General features: G+C 34.3%; 3 protein-coding genes and 2 non-coding genes across 7 annotated transcripts; 3 read left to right on the top strand and 2 right to left on the bottom strand.

Moving 5' to 3' along the window:
- Window positions 1-5,061: 5,061 nt before the first annotated feature.
- SKS18 (SKU5 similar 18) lies at window positions 5,062-7,559 on the top strand. The gene is made up of 8 exons (XM_018125463.2): window positions 5,062-5,208; window positions 5,308-5,417; window positions 5,536-5,806; window positions 5,910-6,012; window positions 6,274-6,628; window positions 6,718-7,086; window positions 7,174-7,252; window positions 7,344-7,559. Exons 1-8 carry the CDS (start codon window positions 5,062-5,064, stop codon window positions 7,557-7,559), a joined length of 1,650 nt encoding a protein of 549 aa, XP_017980952.1.
- A 464-nt stretch (window positions 7,560-8,023) lies between these two features.
- Window positions 8,024-8,127, top strand: LOC148761107 (small nucleolar RNA Z279/snoR105/snoR108). Its single transcript, XR_016028139.1, has one exon. It is a non-coding gene; the product is annotated as a small nucleolar RNA Z279/snoR105/snoR108 (small nucleolar RNA).
- Window positions 8,128-9,593: 1,466 nt separating this feature from the next.
- LOC18591562 (elongation factor G, putative (DUF668)) lies at window positions 9,594-14,778 on the bottom strand. 3 transcript variants are annotated; one of them, XM_018126325.2, is made up of 14 exons: window positions 14,645-14,760; window positions 14,456-14,491; window positions 13,770-14,087; window positions 13,063-13,388; window positions 12,840-12,932; window positions 12,663-12,753; window positions 12,187-12,280; window positions 11,584-11,681; window positions 11,191-11,254; window positions 10,982-11,085; window positions 10,751-10,867; window positions 10,548-10,624; window positions 10,388-10,432; window positions 9,594-10,255 (listed from the first exon to the last, which is right to left on the bottom strand). In XM_018126325.2, exons 3-14 carry the CDS (start codon window positions 14,019-14,021, stop codon window positions 9,763-9,765), a joined length of 1,854 nt encoding a protein of 617 aa, XP_017981814.1. In that variant the 5' UTR covers window positions 14,022-14,087; window positions 14,456-14,491; window positions 14,645-14,760; the 3' UTR covers window positions 9,594-9,762. The 3 variants fall into 3 exon arrangements, with proteins under 3 accessions (XP_017981814.1, XP_088665306.1, XP_007017812.2); XM_088809180.1 differs by lacking the exon at window positions 14,456-14,491 and having other exon boundaries at window positions 14,645-14,778; XM_007017750.3 differs by lacking the exon at window positions 14,645-14,760 and having other exon boundaries at window positions 14,456-14,596.
- Window positions 14,779-18,227: 3,449 nt separating this feature from the next.
- Window positions 18,228-18,325, bottom strand: LOC148761106 (small nucleolar RNA Z161/Z228). Its single transcript, XR_016028142.1, has one exon. It is a non-coding gene; the product is annotated as a small nucleolar RNA Z161/Z228 (small nucleolar RNA).
- Window positions 18,326-18,679: 354 nt separating this feature from the next.
- LOC18591561 (BRCA1-A complex subunit BRE-like protein) lies at window positions 18,680-22,128 on the top strand. Its single transcript, XM_007017749.3, has 13 exons — window positions 18,680-18,944; window positions 19,153-19,243; window positions 19,341-19,536; window positions 19,643-19,733; window positions 20,190-20,225; window positions 20,336-20,434; window positions 20,580-20,710; window positions 20,814-20,862; window positions 20,957-21,046; window positions 21,135-21,188; window positions 21,308-21,373; window positions 21,705-21,802; window positions 21,877-22,128. Exons 1-13 carry the CDS (start codon window positions 18,867-18,869, stop codon window positions 21,941-21,943), a joined length of 1,146 nt encoding a protein of 381 aa, XP_007017811.2. The 5' UTR covers window positions 18,680-18,866; the 3' UTR covers window positions 21,944-22,128.
- The last annotated feature ends 698 nt before the right edge of the window (window positions 22,129-22,826 follow it).

Genomic DNA, 22,826 nt, shown 5'->3' with positions numbered 1-22,826 from the left:
CAGATAAATGGGATGGCATTAAAATGATTGAAGCAAGGAGGAGGCAAGCCAACAGTCGGGTGTTAAGCACAAAGCCGGTCCACGTGAGGATGGCAGGATTTCTCAATCTAAGATTCTAGGTTTTGAATTCTCTTATCCTTTTGGGGCGTTGGATTTCGGCTCTGTATATGCATTTTGAGGTTGACAAAAGTGGTTGGTTTGCCGGAAAACGAGGAAAAATATTGATTCTTTAGACAGAAAGTTTGCAGCAAAACTCTCCTATTACTATTATCCAGCAGATTGGGGAGGCTAGTAAGTTTCAATTGTCTTAAGTGGGTTTCTTTTCCAGGGAATAGGTGACAACTTTGTAGAAGACACCACATAAGTTTAAGCAAGTTTAGATTTAAACTAATTGTGTATTAATTGTATCGATATAAAACTCTATCAAACTCGCTTAAATCATTTAAGATATTATTAATTAATTATATTATCGTGTATCTGTATAACTTGTGACATGTTTATTATTTAATCATGTAATTATTTTCACATGTTGTATAGACATATTTAATATAAGATTATGACTCATTTATTGATTTATATAAATATTTATATTTTTAAGATAATTATAAATTATTAATATTAAATTTTATTATATTTGATAAATATTATTAGATGTATAATTTTTTATTTTAAATTTGAATAACAAAATCATATTTTATTTGTATATTTTTTACTTTTATTGTATCAATTATGTAAATAGTTTATAAATCGTATAAATTTTAATCATGTTAATTTTATTGTTTCATATAAAATTTAATCAAGCACGTTTAATAAACGTATTAATTATGTCATATCGTATTTCATGCTTATTAAATATATTCGTGTATGTGATTAAGATTCTGACACAAATTAATTAATTATGTCATGTTCGTATTTTCTCATATAACTATTAAAACTCTATATTTACACAACACGTTTAAACACATACAAAATATAAATTAGTAGATTTGCTATGAAATGAGACCTTCTAATTCTATTAAATTAATCCCTCCGAGCTCATGATTAATTTATGTATGTACGGTATCAAAGAGAAAAGGAATTGCATAGGTATTGCAATAATGATTCTTATAAAGTCATTTATTTTTATTTTTTAAAGAAAAATATAAAGTCTTTTCTACCCAAATGAAAATGAGTTTTAATCATCTGTTTACATAAATCAAAGAAAAGGTGCATAATTAGTATGCCATTTTGAGCTGCAATACATGGCACTATGATACTTATTAGGGGTGTAAGCAATTTTCCGTTATAATCGAATAAATTTGATTAATTTGAATGTGAGCACAATTAAGTCAATTAATTCGATGAATTTTCATTTTGAATTTTTTTATTAATCAAATTATCAATTTAGGTAGATATATTTTAGTGTATTTTCATTTATATTTGTTGAAACATTTTAATATTTTTAATCAAGTTTGTTAGAATATTTTAAGATTATTTAGTTTAGGGTGTTGTTAAAATTTCATAATTTAACTGTATTTATTTTGTAATCAGTATAGAAAGAATATAAATAAAAAAACGGACTTGAGTCCAACAAATTTAGTTAATTCAATTAGTAATCGAAAAATCTAATTCAATTAACCAATGAAATAATTAATACTCAATTTTAGTTTCATTTGATTAATTTTTTAAATAATATTTAATTAATTCAATTATAAAAGTTTTTTAATCCTAATTATATAGGATGCAACTGTGCTTTAAACACAATTTTCCTATCACGCTAATTAGGCCTAACAAATTTTGGGTCGCACGTTTCTTCCTTAGAAAGATTGGGGCCTGAATTGGTCAGAAGGTCAGGGCAATAGCTTGAGTTGGGTAATACCCAGGAATGAGCTCATTTAAGGTAATAGCTTGAGCTGGGTCGGCCTGTCAGGGCAAACTAGACCTAACCTAGATAAACTTGGACTCGATTACTTTATCCTTCTACAGCGGACGGCCCATTTAACGCCCACACTACACTTAACCAATCCTTCTTGTACAAATTTAATCTAAACATTTGGAATTTGGTTTATATCCAAATAATAATAATAATAAAAGAAATAAATGCCTTTTGTTCCTTAAAATTTGACTACTTAAATGGTAGTCATTCTAACATTTTTTACCCCATATCATTCTTGAACTTCTTGATGCATTCTTTTCATGACTAATCTATTCTCTTTTATAAATTTAAAAATTATGATTAGGACAAAAATTCTCTAACTTTGAGTAAATTACTTGTTATTAAGTTATTAAGTTAAGTTAGATGATCATTATTCAGATTTTAAGTTCTAAGACCCAACAACTATTAATTTGTTATCACTAAAATTTACAATTAAAAAGAAAAAAAAAAGAAAAATTAAGAAATAAGATGATAGAGATAAGAGAGTAGTCTTAATTCCGATGTCTATAATTTTAAATATATATATATATATATTTAATTACCAATTACCAATTACTCAAAAATATAAAAATAAAAGAAATAAGAAATTAATGATAACAATAAATTTGGTAATCATAATAATACAAAAGGAAATGAATAAAATACATATATATAAATAATAATATATGGAATAAAAAAATACTTGGTCTAAAAATATGATTTTGTGAATTTTATATAGTAAAATAAATAAGTACTTACATAGCAAAATACATGATGAAATATAAATGGTTATACAAAAACAATAAATAACTATAAAATATTTGTTCATGATAAATATGCACACAAAGAAAAATAGTAAATTTTTTAAAGATAAGAAACAAATATTGAATTTATGAGTGCATCATGTACCATAGTTGCATTGTTAAATATCATGGCATATAAAAATATTCTGTATATGAGTATAAGCCCCGATGATAGGACTTTCCGAGAGAGTTTGCGAATGTGAGTTTCTTTAAAAAATTCCTTAAGTGAAAAGATACCTTTAAGTCCTACCAGTATGATGGAAGGGTTTGGAGAATATCTTTAATAAAAAGCTTCAACTCGTAATAGATTTGTATTCATGAAAATACTATTTTTATTCGTAAACGACTATCTTGATGATGGGATTTACCTAGTAAATTTGCATAGGCGAGTTTTTTGAGTATTTTATTAGGTGAGATAATACTTCCGGATCCCACCAGTATGATGGACAGATTCATAAAGTACGTTCAATAAAAGGTTTTTGTTTGACATTATCTCGATTTTATGCCATGTATTTCATAATCGCATCATATGCACGTCACACTTGTAAAACCAAATAGAACATTTTAATTGAATAAAAGATAAATTAAATAAATAATAATTAAGAAAACATAAGAATAAAATGATGGGTTAAAATAATATATAATTAAATAGTACCGTTCATGGAACAAGCGTCATAGGGGTGCTAATCTTTCATTGTGAGTAATCATACTTCCGAACCCAACTCTAAATAAAATACATAAACCAATTTGTTATTCTTTAGACGAATCTAAAAGTTAATTTAAAATTTCGTCGAATAAAACAAATTTAGTAGGTGAACAATTGCATCTAGGTAAAAAAAGATTGATGACGACTCCCTAAGTAAATCATTTATAGGGATCGGGTTCTAAACCCACACGTTACGACAACTATGATACTTATTAGGAGTGTAATTGTGTAAGCAATTTTCAATTATAATCAAATAAATTCAGTTAATTTGAATGTGAGCATAGTTAAATCAATTAAATCGATTAATTTTCATTTTGAATTTTTTGGTTAATTAAATTATCAATTTAGGTAGATATATTTTAGTGTATTTTTATTCATACTTGTTGAAACATTTTAATATTTTTAATCATGTTTGTTAGAATATTTTAATATTATATGGTTTAGGGTGTTGTAAAAATTTCATAATGTAACTGTATTTATTTTGTAATTAGTATAGAAAGAATATATATAAAAAAATGGACTTGAGTCCAAAAATTTAGTTAATTCAATTATTAATCGAATTAAACAATCTAATTCGATTAGCCAATTAAATAATTAATACTCAATTTTTGATTCATTTGATTAATTTTTTAAATAATATTTAACTAATGCAATTATAAAAGTTTTTTAATCCTAATTATATAGGATGCAAGTGTGCTTCGAACACAATTTTCCTATCACGCTAATTGGGCCTAACAAATTTTGGGTCGAACGTTTCTTCCTTAGAAAGGTTGGGGTCTGAATTGGTCAGCCGGTCAGGGCAATAGCTTGAGTTGGGTAATACCCAGGAATGAGCTCATTCAAGGTAATAGCTTGAGTTGGGTCAGCCGGTCAGGGCACACTAGACCATAGAGTTGTCTGGGTTTGTAGTCAAAGCCAAACCTAGATAAACTTCGACTTGATTACTTTATCCTTCTACCTCTGAGGGCCCATTTTAAGCCCACACTACAGTTAACAAACCCTTCTTGAACAAATTTAATCTAAACATTTGGAGTTTGGTTTATATCCAAATAATAATAATAAAAGAAAGAAATGCCTTTTGTTCCTCAAAATTTGATTACTTAAATGGTAGTCATTCTCACATTTTTTTGCCCCCATATCATTCCTGAACTTCTTGATGCATTATTTTCATGACTAACCTATTCTCTTTTATAAATTTAAAAATTAAGATTAAGAAAAAAATTCTCCGACTTTGAGTAAATTACTTGTTATTAAGTTATTAAGTTAAGTTAGATGATCATTATTCACGTTCTAAGTTCCAAGACCCAACAACTATTAATGTGTTATCACTAAAATTTACAATTAAAAACAAAAAAAAAAAAGAAAAATTAAGAAAGAAGAGGATAGAGATCAGAGAGTAATCTTAATTTGGAGCTGGAAAGATTTATATAAAGGAATTTAAATTTCAAAAAGATGATGCCTAATTCATCAATTTCTGATTTCCGCCGTTCCTTATGTTACCCTCTTTCCCGCGTTTTGTTTTTTCTTTTAAATGGCTTTAAATTACCAGTTCATGGGGGAATCCTATTCTACCAAAAACATATGAAAAACCAACCAAAATTTTCTTCTTCTTCTTCAATCTAGCCAAGGTTCCTGTGTTTGAGTTCTAAATCTAAGCAATGAGGCACACCAGGTCCTTAACATCGTCCAAGCTTTGTCTCTGCATTTCTTTGTTAGTGGCGTTAGCTGATGGGGGCAGTTCAGAACTTTTCTATGATTGGACTGTTTCTTACTCTCAACGTGCACCTCTTGGCGTTGATAAACAGGTCTTTTCCATTGTTTTCTTTTTCTTTTTTTTTTTGAATTTAGTTTAGACTTTTCATATTTGTTTGATTCTTATTACGAAATGCTTCTCGTGACATCAGGTGATAGTGATCAATGACATGTTCCCAGGGCCAGTCTTGAATGCAACAACGAATGATGTTGTGAATATTAATATTCATAACGAATTAACAGATCCCTTTCTCATGACATGGTTGATTTTAAAATTTGGGAAAATCAAGAGCAAAATCTTTCAGTAATTGTAACAAAGTAGACTATTGTTTTTGCTTAGAAACATTGATGTTGAATGTTCTGTTTTTAATTTAATGTAGGAATGGAATTCAAATGAGGAGGAATTCATGGCAAGATGGAGTGCAAGAGACGAATTGCCCTATCCTGCCAGGCCAGAACTGGACATACAGCTTTCAGCTTAAGGATCAGATTGGAAGTTTCTTTTATTTTCCTTCACTTCTCCTGCAGAAAGCTGCTGGTGGGTACGGGGCCATTCGTGTGAATAACCGCACTGTTATTCCCATTCCATTCCCAAAACCATATAAAGAATATGATGTACTGATTGGTGATTGGTACAATGCGAACTATGGGGTAGGCTAAATGGACTGATCCTTTTTTTTTAATTGGAAAATAATTTTTTCATTACTGTTTGTATTTTCGAGGGAAAATCGTTGAATTCCTGAAGTTCTTATAGGTCTTGAGAGCATCAGTGGAAGATGGGAACTCATTGCCCCTGCCTGATGGGATTCTCATCAATGGGCAAGGGCCGAATCAAGCAAGTTTTGAGTTTGGACCAGGTGAAATTACCTTACTGTTTAGCTTAGGAACATTGTTTTTGATCATATACTTAGTGATCAAGAAATTCTGGTTGGACTTTAGGTTGATTATACAAGAAAACAAGTACATTTTAATTTCTGACAGAACTGGAATGTTTGGAATGTAACTGTATTTGATATTAGATCATCAATTGAGGATTTGAGGAAATTTTCCTGATATCACATAAACAAGTTCCAAAGTCACAGCACTTTTGGTTGACTTTGCTGTTTTTAATCATACAGGTGTCACGTACAGGCTTAGAATTTCAAACGTAGGCTTGAAGACATCTTTGAATTTCAGAATTCAGGAGCATTTGATGCTGTTGGTGGAAACTGAAGGTTCTTACACAGTTCAGCAATTATATGATTGCCTGGATATCCATGTTGGACAATCTTACTCCGTCCTAGTCGCAGCAAAGAACCAGACCAATGCCAAGTCTTACTACATGGTTGCAAGTTCTCGCTTTACTACTTCCGAACAATTTGGCATTGGTATCATTCGTTATCCAGGCTCTGTGGGAGACCCTGGTGTTCCTCTTCCCAGTGGACCAAGTCAATCTGATTACGAGTTCTCTATACAGCAGGCTCGTTCGATAAGGTACATCCTAGGAAGAAATTGCACCTTGTTCAAATGCTTGGGGTGCAAAAGCGGCCAAATCATTGTTTCTGAAATTTTCCTTTCAATAGGTGGAATTTAGCTGCAGGAGCAGCCAGGCCAAATCCACAAGGTTCCTTCCACTATGGCAGCATAAATGTCTCTCGCACACTTATTCTTGAGAATAATGTGACGCTCATCGGAAGTAAACGAAGGTTTACAGTAAATGGAATCTCATTTCTGCACCCAGATACACCATTGAAGCTAGTAGACAACTTCAAGTTCAAAGATGTATTCTTGCCTGGTATCATTCGTGACAGACCAAGTACTACTCCTCCTCCTTCTTTGGGCACTTCGGTCATCGATGCCCATTACCATGATTTTTACCATATTGTCTTTCAGAATCCTCTGTCAGAACTGCAAACATGGCACATAGATGGCTACAACTTCTTTGTTGTCGGGTAAAGCTTCTTTGCTCTATTTTTTGTGCTAATTGAAAGTGTTGCTAAATCACCCGTTTAATGAAACTGGTACAATCCTATTTGCAGAATGGATTGGGGCACGTGGGATGAAAGCAAAAGAGCAGGATACAACATGATCGATGCTGTTTCTCGCTCAACAATTCAGGTTTTGGTGACTGATCACAAAAATTGACTTGTATCTATGTCTTCACAACTTTGTTCATGTCATTAATTGAATGTTAATTACGAACAAGCAGGTTTATCCATCGTCATGGACAGCAATACTGGTCCAAGTGGACAACCTGGGGATGTGGAATCTGAGGTCACAGAATGCAGAGAATTGGTATCTTGGGCAGGAACTGTACCTAAGAGTTAAAAGTCTCGGACAGGATGATTCAGCAACCATTTCCGCAAGGGATGAAGCTCCAATGCCTGAGAATGTCATCAAATGTGGAAGAGCTGCTAAACTATGAAATTTTCTTGAAGATCTTAGTCCTGAATTGGTTGAAGAACTAGTAGCATACTCTCATCAAATTGTTTTTTTTTTTAAATTTATTTGTTTATTGATTTATACCAAGCAATTTGTCAGGTTTGGGCATGCTAACTTGCCTATAGATATAAGGAATAGGCCTCCTTTCTCCATGATTCCTGTTAACATTTATTTTTGTAAAATATCAGTTGGGATTCGGAATCATTCCTAAGTAAGCTTTGCTTGTAGTTTATTATTTATGAAGGAATAAACATAAATTCGTTCCCTTTATCAAAAGAAACAAAAGTTAATTTATTTCTCTATTTGGTTTAAAACGCTAAGCTAGCTTTTAGAAAATGCGGTGTAGTTTAATCCCACACCGCTTTGCGGGACAAGCAAGGAGCTGACGCCTCGAATAAAGTAGACATGCGAGGGGCAGAGTAAAACATGATCCTTCAGGCAGTAAACGGGATATGATGAGTGGTCATTACTCACAAGCGCTGTGAGATGGGTGTCCGCCCCAACGCCTGGTTACGACAACATGGGCACTCCCCTCTGTACCCCCTGATCCCAATCTTGAAGGAAAACTCTCTAATCCAGTTCAAATATTTTAGTTAAACGTTCTGGGTTTGGGAAATTTTCCTCCCATTTGAAACTATTAGGTGAAACAACCAATTAGGGTTCTTAAATCCTGTATCTTCAGTAAGCTTAAATCCGGGATTTTCAGTAAGCTAGCTAATCAGAGGGTTTTTTTTTGAAAAATAAGCTAATCAGAGGTTAAGCTTGTAAGGAAGAAGGGTTCCTCAATGAAATGTCTAATACTCGATTTTTACCTCAAATAAAAGTGGAATAGAACTAGATACATTAACAGGTACATCATTGTAGATTTGCTGTTGCTGTTTTAAACAAGAAACCCAAAGGAAACCATCGAAGTAACTAGAGAAACCAAGACAACACCTTGAATGCAAGCGTTCTCCTTTGAAACCCCATTATCAAAAGCAGCGTTTTCCACTGAGCCCTGTTGGTTAGTAGCCCCAAAAGGCTGATAATTTGAGAATGGCTGATTCAATCCGGAGTAAGGCTGGTTTACTGTAGAATATGGCTGATTATAGCCTGACAGAGGCTGGTTGATGCTCTGTTGCGGATAGTTAGGCTCTTGTTGCCGTTGGTAACCCGTCTGAGATTGCTGCCCTTGGTTGCCATTGCCAACAGGTTTGGCAAATGGAATTTTGTTAATAGGGGCATCATTGGGAGGGGAAGGGAGCAATGGAGCATTATTCCCTTCAGTTTGGGGGACGCCAGAAGGAGCTTGCTGCTGGTTTGTAGTTGTTTCCGTCGTGCCTGCTGGAGGTATAGATTGTCCCGGGCAAATTGAGAAAGAGAGTACTACAAGAAAGAAAAGGAGGCATGATTTTTGGGTCTTTAAGATCTCCATTCTTGTGATAACATGGGCTATTATGAATTTTGATGCTCTAGGATGGCATTATATAGAGAATCGAATTTATCTTAACTTGACATTTAAAATTGAAATTGGAGCAGTTGGAACTTGGAACTATGAATGTAAACAGAGAAAAATATGGAGCTGGAAAGATCATCACATTCTAATACGAGGTGAATGCTATTTCTTTAATTATTCTCATCTTAATATAACAGATACAGCCGTACAGACACAACTCTTTGAATAGGTAAAACATACTGCCACCTCAGATGGGAGTAGATGGAAGTTTGGTTTCAGGTATGCAAGATGGCAAAGAATTAGAACAAGAACAAAGTGCTTTTCCTGGTGGTAAGAGATTAGAATTTGAAAAAAGTTACTGAGTGTAGTAGGACAAACCAATTCAAAAGTAGTTAACTAGTTTCACTGTTTGATATAATAATGTCTTGGAGATTTCCTATATCAAGCGTCGAAAATAGTTGCAAATGTTCAAAAGAGATTCTGGTACCCTTTGGGTGGAAGAAGCTGTGTGCCAAAGCTGCAGTTCTCCAGAGGATAAATCAACAATGGGTCACCACTAACCTCTAGCCAAGAACTCAGAGATAATGCTAACATCATTTCACATAAAATTACCACCATATATTATGTACATTATAAAATAAATCTCACAGGATGACATATACAATAGAATGTGAAGAATGAGATATAGAGACATGAAATGAATCTTAAAGATTAGACAAAATGGCTAGGGGTGAAATTTTGAATGTGACTCTCAAGTTGCAAGATCTAAACCATCCATGACATCCAATCTATTTGTTTGTGGATCTTTCAAAATCTTTCCTGCCCTAAAACTCCTATCAGGAGAGTTCCCAGCACTCCTACTTAATGCCCACATTTTGACCCCTTTGTTTTTGCCTAAAGGAAATTCCTGACTTTTGCTAATTCCTGGAATCAATCTCCTCGCAGTCACCTTCTTTAACAAGTTTCTGTCTTCTTCAGAAAGTTCAATCCTGTGGGGTTTGGTTCCCCCATTGAAGGATAGAAATCGCCGCATGTTGGAGTGATAAACCAGACCTTTATAAGTAGGAGATCGAACTGGCTGAGGCCTGAAGCCGTGATCTCTTTGCTTTACTAAACAGATCAAGTGATGAAGCCATTGCACCAATTCAAGGATGTATGCATCTGTTTTCTGTTTATCTGCATGATAAAGTGTCTGAAGGCGGGTGAGGTTACTATTTGTGGATGCGCTTCTTCCAAATTCGTTGCTGTCAGACAAGAACAAACACCAGGAAACCTCATTGTTATTATGTTATACCAAAATCAGTAACTCTTAAACGTTTAGATGGACTTGCATGTGACCATTTGCACAGAAAGATGAAGAAAAAGCCATGACTAACCCAGTGTTTGCCCATTCTCCAACCCATCCAAAACCTTGATGTGCTCTGTTGCAAATTGTATCAAAGGAAAAACAAAGAAGCAAATATACTTAGTAATGACATAAAAGAAAGGAAAGAACGTTTTTTTGGCTTAAATCAAACCTAAATTAGTTTAACTTACTTGGTCGTGTTTGTGGCAACTGGAACAAGCCACTGCAGTGTCTTTTCCATCTCATCTTTGACCTGTGAAATTGAGCGCTGCAGAAAAAGCAAGCAATTAGAGATAATGTTAATCATGCGAACAAGCATAAAAGAAAAAAAAAACTATGAATTCAACAAATGAAAATCGAAATTGTATTTAAGTATATCACAACTAAACTATACCTCTTCCTTGGTGTCAATGGACTGTAATCGGGACCTTAAAGCTTTCTTAACAGAGGGTGGCAATCCATGGTATAAAGTGTCCCTGATATTAGGTGGAAGGGAGGCTGGGCGACCTGCCTATAACATATATATTCAATTTAATTCAATCTGTCAAAGCTACACTGCAAGTAAAAAGGAGGTAACATGCAATTGACAGAAAAGAAAAGAGAAAAATAAGGACATAAGACTTACAATGTTATCAATCTGATGAATCACATTAGCATAGTGTAATGAAAGTCCAGCAACACCTAGTTTTTGAGGATTTTCAGTAGTTTCCTTTCGAACTGATGCTGTGTCTGCCATGAGTTGGAAAATTATATTGATAAGATACAGTGGTAAAAGTAACACACATGATGTTCCCCTCAACAAAATTTGATATGAGTTTGAATCTATATGATTACCTCCAAAGGCTTCAAATATTGCTTGATGCATATAAGTAACAATATCAACAAGCTTCTCCATGATCTGCAATGAAACAAAATTAGAATAAAGAAAGGTTGCATAATTGTTGACTCTCGCCGAAGCCAAAACTGAATGATATCAATCATTTTCTCCATGAGCAAAACAGATTTCATACTATTCAGTTGCTACTGTTGACGGTCATAAAAATCAACCATCACTAACATCGAAAAAAGAAGTATAGCGTGAGATGCATGAGGAAAAGAATACTCCTTTGAAATGCTAAAAGCTTCATGGACAAATGATTTAGGTGAATGAATAACAAAGGGTTCCTTCGAGAACACCTCTGAGAGTATCTGTTCAGCAATTATAACAAGCAGCTCATAGTTATATACCTCCTCCAAAGTTCTAGACCAAAGAGATTTCTTTTTCAAACTCCTTACAAGCTTTCTTTGTTGTTTTAGCTCACTTTGTAAAATCATGAGATTTTCTCCTACAATTCAAAAGGATTAGCTGTTAATAGACTAGCTGCACTCCAGGTTAGCAGCTCCTTAGCAAATATCAGAAACACAGCAAAAAAAATGAGGGAATGAACAACTTGAAGCTGTTAATAAGAGAAACTCAACCACAATAATTTTTCCAGAGAAAAGTTGAGTGAATGATGTACAATTTAGTAACAACATCTTGCAAGTGAGAAGGAAAAAGGAGCACCAGAGCAGACTACAGGCTTTAGTGCCTAGAATGAACAACTAATGACAGATGCCATGAGAGATAAACCCCTATTATCAAATATAATAATATTCATTCCTAAGTTAGCATATATAAAGAATTTTGGATTGGTAAGTTTCATTTTGATGTAATGGTACATCACCCAAAATTTATAACATCAGGTGGTGTAAAATGTTGCTACCTAATTGGCAATGTATTGAATTTCTGCATACAGCCATAGACACATAAAAGAAAGTTTTGGAAAGAGAAAAGGATCGTCCATGACTAACCTCTTTTAGGGAGATTTAAGGACTCCACTTCTTCCAGCTTTCGCCTATAATCTTCATCAAATCTGTCTAGAGCATTCAACTCATGGTATAATTCCTACACATGTAAGATACATTAGATTCTTGAAGTAGAATATGCAGACTAAAAACTTTTCAAGATCAAAACCAATATACAGCTATGTATCATTCACATGGATGGACAACTCTGATGTTACAGCTTGAACATAACACGCAGTGCAAACAAGGGTGCTTAAAAAATTTCAAAGGCATCATACAAGCTTATTAAAAAGGAGGGACTTGAGATTCCATTTAAGTGCAATGCTTTAATTCAAACAAGATAATTCAACATTGTTTTCAGGCTGAATATGCCATGGCATCCCACACCATTCATTCAACAGAAGCATCCAAAAAATACACAATGTATGAGCAACATAGCAAATAGAGGGGAAAAGCTCACAACTAAAGGAGGATAAACTTACAGAGGTATGCTGAGCCAGAGTAGTTAGTTCTTGCATTGTCATTTCTGCCTCAGTTCTAGCTTGTTTATGAAATGAATTGTCGATATCTAGTCTGACAGGTTGCGACAATATATCTCGCCGTTAGTAAACATCAGCAAATGAAAGCTGAAAAGTAATGCTACCAAAAATCTACCTTACTTTGAAAAGTATCGGCCAAGGTTATGCCATTGTGGATCTTTACATAGATCTCCAAACCTAATTACTTCACGTGAAAAAACATCCAATTCATCCCTAGATATGCCAAAGGATAAACTGTTATAATAAGAGATTTAAAGTGCAAGAACTAACACATCATCCCCTGCATAGAGGAAACTTCAAAGCACATGATAAAACCAACCATTTTCTCAAGCACTTAACCTACCTCTTGTCAGCCGCAGCAATGCTTAGCAACTCCTTCATATTTGTAGAAACTAGCTTTTGTACTCCGTCTGAATGTAAGACATCCTTTTTCAGGAATTGGATGTTTTCTTCCGAAAATGACTGCAACAAAATTGCTCCTTTAGCTATTGTATTAGCCACTTCGAATGCCAATATAGATATCCGATTCCCTCTAGAAGCCAGGCCAGTTACAAAGCCACTTCCGGCATTCAAATTTGACATGCTGCTTCCAAGTGTATCTAAAACGTCGACTGCCCTCTCTAGGCCCATAATGCCAGCTCTTCCTAGAAACGAGCTTCTATGAGAAACCTACCAAATAGAAAATATACAGCATGAAGTAAGAAACTTAACATTTTACTTCAAGCCATGATTCTTCACAGAAACAGGGATTCTCAGTGATAAAAGTCCAAAATGAAATGGAACTCTAATGGAGATAACAATCCCACAGGCTGCCAAATGTTCAAATTCTAGCTGATATGATCTTATATGCTAGACAACATCATGAATGTTTCTGTTCTGTCATCAACATTGTTTCTTCGAAACTGAACCTTTGTCCATCAACTGCCCTTCCAGTCAAATTTTACATCAGCGCAATGCCACATGATCTTGAGTTTTCCAATTTCTGTTGTGCTCCAACCTTGGAAGATCATTACAACTACAAAACAAATATGGTTAAACAAAGCAATATACCTTGGAAGCTGCTGTCCTGGCGGGTGTTGATGGCTTCAATTCCCGGGAAAATTGCAATCCAAAGTCACCAGAATCGTGCCTTTGCCGCGTTTTGTCAAAACCATCGCCACTGGTATAGGAATGAGGATTTGAATTACCTTTTTGCTTCCCAAAGCTCTTTTTTGACTTGAGCTTCCCTGAAAACCCTGTAGTAGTCTTCTGTTCAAGCTGTATACTCCGCTCCCTTGTTCCACCAGAACAAACACCTCCCATTTTTCTTCCGAGACTTAAAATTTATCTCAAACAATAGCCCAATATATACCTAAACGAAGAATTTTACTGAAACAAAAAGAAGGGATAAAAACAAAAACAGAACCAGCGTTAGCCCAGGCTCTTTTGGATAAGAAGTAAAATTTGTGAACCAAAAAAGGGGAAAAAAATAAAAGGAAATTTGCAATCAAAGATTTTCCATTTAAAAGCCTGATAGAAACTAAATTCAACACTTAGAATTGTCTGCAACTACTTAAAAAGAACAGAAAAGTTTCATTCTGTACAGGGAAAGAACCGGATTCATTCGTCTTTTTACCAACCAAACGTAAAATCAATCCAAAAAGAGCAAAAAGACATGGAAAAAAAAAACGTTTTTGAAGTAGATAATTCTACAATCACAAGATGATATGAAACAACAGACAAAACAAACATCAAACCTGCGAATCAGACAGGCTGAAATTCAGGGTGACGAACTGCAGAAGAAAGAAAATGGACTGAGTCAAGTTAGTTACAGTGCAAGGAGGAGGCTGAAAAGAATGAAAAAAAAAGAGAAGAAGAATACAATATGGCAATAAATATGTTGCATTGACCAAAGTAACAAGGCATGCTGTTTTTATTTTCCTTACGATTGAAAAGACGCGTAATTAAGCTTCAGGCAATGGGATGGAAATCTCGTGGTGTTTATGGGGGGATTTGTTTGACTGAATTGAATTTGGAAATGTGCCAAAATAATAAGAAGAGAGATACGACTATTCTCACTCTTCTTCTGAAATTAGACTTTTAGCATGAAACATGCCATCTTGCGAAGCAGGGGAACCCAACACATTCAACTCCCGCCCACCGTGTCTGGTTACGCCACATTGTCTGTTTTGCCCTTTTCTCAAAAAATAAAACAAAATCCAGAATAAATGATTTCTAATTTTAGTAAGCAACGAACAAGAATGAGATAATTTCGATGTTGCAAGCAATTGAGGCTAAGGATAAATCTTAGACGGTAGATATTCGAAACGATTGATTAATAATTAGAACTGAATTGATAAACCGATAAATTTATAAATTTGGTTAATGGTAAACTTGCTTTTATCTTTCGTAATATTTATTTTTCATTAATCTCACGAAAATTAAAATAAAATTATGATTTTGATATATTTTTAAATTTATAATATGAAAAACAGAATATTAAATTTTAAATGTATAAATTCTAAAATTTTTTTAAAAAATAAGTTAAAAAAATTGTCAAAACAAAGATTAAAAAATATTAACCATGAATTAAATGATGTATGAAACCAGAAATGTGAAAAATAAGGTAAAGCACTCAAAGATAGAAACTTAAAAAACATAAAACTGCGAGTTGCAATGAGAGATTCATGGGATGCCAATTTTGATGTTTGTTGAGCCATCAATGTGACTTGAACTTCAAAACATGCAACTTCCTTGCTTTTTTTTGCTTGTTTTATGCAAATTAAATGTATCCCAAATCCTTTGACAACACCATGTTTTAAAATGTCAACACGAAGTAGATAAACAAAGGACATAAAGCCGGTGTGACTTCAATCTTCAGTTTCAATGTCGACTACTCATAGTAGTCGGCAAATAAATTATTAAAATAATAATAAAAAACCTTCCATTTATTATATTAAAAAAAATTTACAATAATTACAAAAAAACTAGTAAAACCAATACTGAGAATAGTTGTATTATTTTTTAAACGATAAGACGAACTTAACAATACACATCTGCCACGGGTACCTTTCTTACATTAAAAACGGATTGATTCAGTCCTACCGGGCATTGTCAAGTCTGCAACATGCTCTTCTATCGATTTTATCCAAAAAAAAATTTTGTTAGTCTTTTGATTTAGGTAGAATATTATGATTCGGATTTAAAATTTTTATCTTGATAATTAAATGTCATTGACTTCTACGAATTAATAATAAAGATATGTATGTACATGTAAAAATAAAAAAAAAGTCAAAAACGTAATTAATCGTTTATTTCAGTTCAATATGGATTTTGACTGAAACTTAGAATTTGATGCTATAGTAAAATATAATTTATAGGTGAAAAAGAGATTATGATATAACATATGATCTGTACCAGTTGCTTGAAAGGTTTACTTTGTTTTTGAGAGAGTTTTCTTTCAAGGGAATTTATTTGACTTGATTATATTAGGAGAAGGAAAATTATACTTGGACAGGGACCTTGTATGTATATTCTGACTTTTCAATAATGAAATTGTAATTTTGGGAAAAACAACAAAGACGACCAGTCAAAACTCAAAGGGGGCCGTTGGATCAATCAAGGGCAGTGATGTCATGTAAGGAAACTGTAATAAGACAAGGAATCGCTGCCATTTGGTGGAAAAAGGAAATGGACTGTATAAATATGAAAAAATCAGAGAGTTCTGTCCACGTGGGTGTTTTCTATTGGTGATTTGCTCCCAGGCTCCGATTCGGATGCCACCGTCGCTCCTCACCACCACGAAGAATATTCCATCTAGATCTTTTGCAAACTACAACTCACATGGTCCCCCGCCCCCCCCCCCCATTGACTTGAGAATTTGACCTTCGTTGACGGTGTAATTTTCTGATGAAATTTACATGGATTAATTTTTAATTAATTGTTATTTGCATATAAAAATGATAATTAATTTGTATAAAATAAACATTGGTGGCTTTTTTTTTTTTCTGTTATTAATTTGGAAGTAGGGTGAAAAAATATATATAAAAAGGAAAAACAGAATGGAGTGATCTTTTTGAGTTCGGGGACTTTTCTAGTCGGAGATTCTAAAGGAAAAGTCTTACTTTGCTGCTAACGGGTGGACGCAGCGTACCCCCAAATGAAGATTCATTGGATTCTAAATCCTTGACGACTTTAGCCATAAGGAGTTGGAGGTAGGCGATTCAACTTGAATGGCACGTGAATGAAGCTTTGGTTATTCTCTTGATGATGGGCTCTTAGCTGGATTAGTCTTATCTAACAGAATGTTGGCTGCTGGCCTTTTTTTTTAGGGTCGGGTAGAATTTGGTTGAAATCAATTGACTTTGATTAATTTGATTCGGTTATTTTGATTTTAATTTTATATCAATTAGGAATATCTATTTATTTGGTGAGTTTTTGGTATTTAAAATTTACAATCGAAATAATTGAACAAATTAGTTATTAAAAATATACTTTTTAAATATATATTATTATTTTAATATTTTTAGTAATAATATCTTTGAAAATTTAAATTTATCTTGATCAGAATGTGAAGATGAATAATTTTCTTTATTTTCTTTGAAAGTGTTATTGAAAATGTGCTTGGATATGGTTAAATCGAATACACATCTTAGTCGCTTCCTCTTCTATTTTATCCATTTTATCCTCTTTGAAAATTTTCCGTAGTAGTAGTACTTTATGAATTTCGCATGTGCATGGCTACTCCTATTATTGTCAATATGTTACAAGTCCATTATATTACACAAGAATTATTCAAACAGTGAAAATTGAAATAAAATAAACTTGCTTCAACTTATGTTTTCATTTTTTATATGGATAGGTCATATTATATATCTCGAAAATAGTATTAACTGACCACATAAAGCACAAATGAGATAAACTAAATGGAAACACTTGATTACTATTATTAGTTCTTTTTGGTCTTAATCCAAATTGTGATAAACATACATACGAAACTTTGTTCTATATATAAAAAAAGGTAATCGATTTCAAATTTTCTTATATAATATCTTATAAGTTATTTATTTTTTCAATTAATACTTAATGAATAATTTTTATTTTCATAAAACATTAAATTAAATCAGGTTTGATTTGTAAAGATAAATTATTTCCAAGGAAATGTTTTTTCTCGATGACAGGCCAAAGTTTAAGTTAGTTTTTAATAAAAGAATTAATCCGGCATGGGAAAATTAGTACATACGAGATTGACCAAATATCCCACATTGTATCATCGCAAGGCACTCAGAATGAAAAGGACTTTAATTAGTAGTTTACGATTTCAAAGATCGACCGATCTCAATCTGTATGTTAAAAATATCCTCATCGCGCCTATCAAACGAAAACGAATCCATAACCCAGAATCTAAATTAAGTATTTTGAGAGTATTGAGTATCATCAAGCTCTCGATCAAATCCAGCAGCGAAAAATACAGTTTCGTTTTTTAGAAAAGAGAAAAGGATTCGATTAAGAACATGGAAGGAAAAGGGAAACCATCAGAAACATTGGATCAATGCATCAGGCAGACACATCGAGGTGTCTCAGACGACCGTCGTGAGAAATTTTAATCCAATCTCATCATCTGATTTCTCTTTTCGCTTCCGCTGCTTTCAAAACTAACAGAAAGAAGAAAAACAGAAACACATTCGCAGAAAAGAAGAGATAAGAGATTGCGAATGATGAATCGTTTCGCGGCCGTCACGGATGCCTTCCGTTTTGATGTTGTAGGTTGAAAGGTGGCTGTTTGGGAGGTCTATTTAAAGGGCGACGACTTTGATTTAGGGCTTTCGCTCGTTTTTTTTACTGACGGTTCTACCCCTATCAGGTTTGGGCCTGGGGCCTGGGGCCTGGGCTGTTAAGAAACGACGTCGGATCAAATTTGGATTTAAGTTGAATAGTCCGACGTCGTTCTACTGATTAAAAACAAGTAATAACATATTGACATCCTGATCTTTGAACTTACGACTCAACATTAACGGATTCACCGGTCACTGCCTCGTTTTCCGTCTCGGTCGACCAGTAGATCGCCGGCGAGTAATTTGGATGCCCATCGACGCAAAATTGTCGGTTTAAGCAGTATCAAAGCAAGAAGCTTCAGAATCGATCTCTTTTAGAGTTTAGGAGTCAGGCATGTCGTTCGATGGCTTCCCTCCTTTTATTTCTGCCCAGCTCCATTACCTCCTCAATCATTTTCCTGACAAAATCAAGGTAATTCCATCTAACCCTATCCCCCGCTTCTTTTGTTCTTTTTTCAAATTTTCTTTTCAGTTTAATTATTAGATATTTCCATCAAATTTCTCATTTCAATTAACGACATTGCTTTGATTCAGTACTAGGGTTCCATTATCTATCCTCTGTACTTTTACCCGATAAAGAATAGTAGCATTTTCATTATCTCTTATAATTTGCTTTGCAGGTTGAGCAAGTGTTGTCTGGTGGCAAATCCTACACCGGGGGCCTCGATCGGTTCACATTGCTTATTCCATATTGCTTAGACCATATCAAATGTTAGTGGGATTTTTTATTGCGACTTGAAAGATTTGTAATTAAATATTTTTGCTTATTTGCTGGTCTTTTACTCATAATCTGTTTACATTGATCCAGGGGATGTTATATACAATGCGGAGTTTCCACTGTCTCCGCCCGATATCATATTTGGACCCGACGATGAGGACTTTCACCCTTTACACGCGACTGGTGGTGAAGGTGAGGGGGACTTGAAGTCACGGACTCGGAGTGTTTTGTCTGATTGGAACAATAAAGACCCGACCAGGCTGCTAGCTTTAATTCAGGAATTGAGGTTAGGCTGGGTCTTTAGCGGTAGTTGCTATTTTAATGGAAATCAAAATCTTTTATGGTTGTGGGAAAAAAGTAAAGAAATTTATGGTTCCTTTTTATTGTCATAGAGATCAATATATGTCCTACCAGAGGAAACGCGTTGGAGAAGTGGATGATGATAGGTTGAAATTTGAGATTAGCACTATTTTGTCACGAGAGGTAATCTTTTGGCATATAAATTTGGTTTATGATGAAGAAAGATTTGAAGATCCTGCTCTGTGTTGTTTTCTTAGCCTGAATTGCATTACCATTATCTTACATATGTTACCCATTATATACATGTCTTTATCCTCCACTTCATTTCCATTTTCTGTGCATGTCTATTCCCGTATGAACAAACTGAGAGGCAAAAATTTGGCCATCACATAATTGCATCTTGACTTTTTAGTATCTTTAGTCACTATCAAGTTACTATGCAGTCATTGATGTCAATGGTGCAAAATTTTAAAGTTTGATGGTCTGAATCTATTCCTTGTGTTTTTCATGTAGTGTTAGCTTTCTTTGCTGTTTTCCAGTGTTGATGCTCTTCATTTTTGTGAAACGTGTGCACTTGTAAGCCAAACTAATTGATTAGTGCCTTAACTCTATCTTTTCCAACTCTTGACTGTGCTGCAGGGAATTGAAATGCATATTAGTTCAGGTGCTGAAAAGGTATTCCTTTAAAGGAGTATGCTTTTTGTGAGTGGATTGCTAATGTGCTTATAATGTTAATTGGTTTTTAATTAAATCCATGGTCTATATGCCTTTGAATTTTAGCGTAGCCAGAAGAGGTCAAATTTTCTGTGCCTCTAATGGATATGAACATAAACAAAATGGTGCATGCGTGCCCCTGGAGACATCCACAAAAGATATATTTGCAGGTTCTGTTTCCTTCTTTTCCCTCTTATATATATGCGTAATTTAATTCTTAATAAGTAACTTGTACATTATTGCATTGTTCAAATTCTGTCTTCCCCTCTGCCCTCCATTTCTCTCCCACCTCTAATGAAGTTTCTAATGTTGCAGGTTATATATCCTGTTGGAAGAAAGTATGCATCTACCCCTTCGGCACCCCGTTTGAAATTGATGTCGACTATCGAGCTGAGAGTTCTGTTTTCTGTTGATGATGTCAAGCTTCCTCCATGGTTGGATGGAATGTAAGTTATGCACATCATTCTTTCTTCGTCTGTTGCATATCCTAAAAGATACACACTACTTGTGCTGACAAATCTCTGTTGATTTTTACCTTTACATTTGAAGGTGCTTGGCTGAATATCTTCCCCACCTAGAAGAATCTCTTGAGAAACAGGTTAGCTTCTTTTCTATAATCCAGGATTTACTATGAGTTGGTATATTGAGTGTTTAATAATAGGAGTGCTCTGCAAATGTACTTTGCTCTCCAGGTCCTGGAAGCTGTTTCATTAATTGACATTAGAAGACGCTTTATAGAGGCATTAGCCCCATTGTTTGGAAGACCTTTGGAAGCTGATCCGGTGTGCATTCTTGGCATTAATCTCTCTATATATAAAGCTTTAGAACCTTTAACATTGATTGTTAGTTTGTCATTTCTTTCTTTGGCAGATCTTTTGCAGAAAAGCCACATTTCTTGCATCTTCTGGATCCTTTGTTTTCCTGGTATGATTAGATAATTACTAATTATATCAGTTTGTGTGTGTGTGTTTGTTTACAGTATTTACATTTCTTGCATCTTCTTTCTCTTGGTGTATTAACGTTTGATATTACTGTTACCACAGGTGCACGTTCTTATTTCAACTCAATTTCCTAAGCAGCAGCCAGCTCTGATGCTCCAAAGTTCTCAGGTAATGGTATTTCTTTTCCTAGTATGTAATGTACTCTAGCTATTAAGTGCAATATTAAAATTCCATTTTAAGACAGATTAGAAAAGGGTTTTTGAATGTATCTCAAAGTGAACACGTTATTTGTCCCTATATTGATGATATATCTGCATGAGTTTGGGGATCAAGTAGCTGTAATGATTTTGTGCTGTATCAGTTCCCCAACTGGCTGTGAGAAGCCCAAGGAGCCTTCATCTATTAGATAGAAAAAACATTTCTTTTCTACAGTTGACTAATTAAACAGTCCTTTTGCAAATTGTCTAATCAAATTGGTCGTCTTTGTGACGTACTGTAGCACATATCACCGCAAGGAGTACCAAAACAGTCACCTCTTCTAACAGACTATCCGTGGAGTCCAAGATGGGAAGCATCACAGATGGCTGAGCGGATATAGTGAGTTCTGTTATTGTCTTTGTAGTTCTCAATTAGTTTCCTGTGTTTTTGCTAATGTGGATTGATTTCTTCAGTGATTTCTTGGTGGACGAGTCTCTGAACTTCAAACGGTTCTGTAATGAGTCTCAATCTCAACACTAGTAAGATACGAGGATGCTAAAGTTCCATCTGGTCATGCTTTACTCATTCAAGTGGTGTAAAAATGCTTAATGAAACATTTGGGTAGTTTTCTTTTATACAATCCAGAAATATGGTGCCATTATGGGTTGTGGTGTTTAAAAGCCATTTGATTTGTAGAAAGGAAATACAAAGTTTGTTTTTTACAATGCTTATTTCGCCCTTTTGTACCCAAAAAGAAAAGTTTTTATATATGTTTCGGTTCCTGATGTGAATTATGCTTGAAGAACTTTCGTGTTAGCAAAAATGATAGCAATTGGCAAAACCATCAAAGCGAAATGGATAGCAGATGGAGTTCTTGTCTGGTGATTTCAACTATAAAAGAAGTTGGGGTTTGAAGGCATATGGGCTGAACTTATGTGGTCTTCCTAACTGGGCCATGATCAGAAAACTGTCTAGCAGAAACAAAGCAAAAACTCAGAAAATAATTGAGAATATTAAATTAATAGCTCAAACAACAAGAAGGATAGAGAAATAACCAATACACAAAAGCCTTGTTTCTACATTTACGAAGCTCTCCACGTGACTGGTTATCTTGAAATTTATATGCTTGACACCATTAACCTCAATATAACTAGGCAGCCCAGTTATCTTGATCTTGCGCTTTCTAAAGGTTGCTCTATTTGAAGGGAAAGAAGCCAGCAAGTAACCCTGCGATGGCGTATCGGCCACCAGCAACATATCACCACTGCAAACGTTGCCCAAAGGAACAGGAAGTTTTAGCCTCTTGTGGGAACGAGGAACTTCAAATCTCTGTTTAATCCATGAGGATCCGTTATCGTCATCATCTAGCCGCCACGACTCGAGGACGGACGAAGCATAGTTGTTCTGGTTGTGTCTGCATCCT

Source organism: Theobroma cacao, chromosome 8 (genome assembly GCF_053813885.1).
Source record: "Theobroma cacao isolate CCN51 chromosome 8, ASM5381388v1, whole genome shotgun sequence".
In the NCBI taxonomy this organism is placed as follows: Eukaryota; Viridiplantae; Streptophyta; class Magnoliopsida; order Malvales; family Malvaceae; genus Theobroma; species Theobroma cacao.
This window is presented reverse-complemented; position numbering and strand designations above follow the sequence as displayed.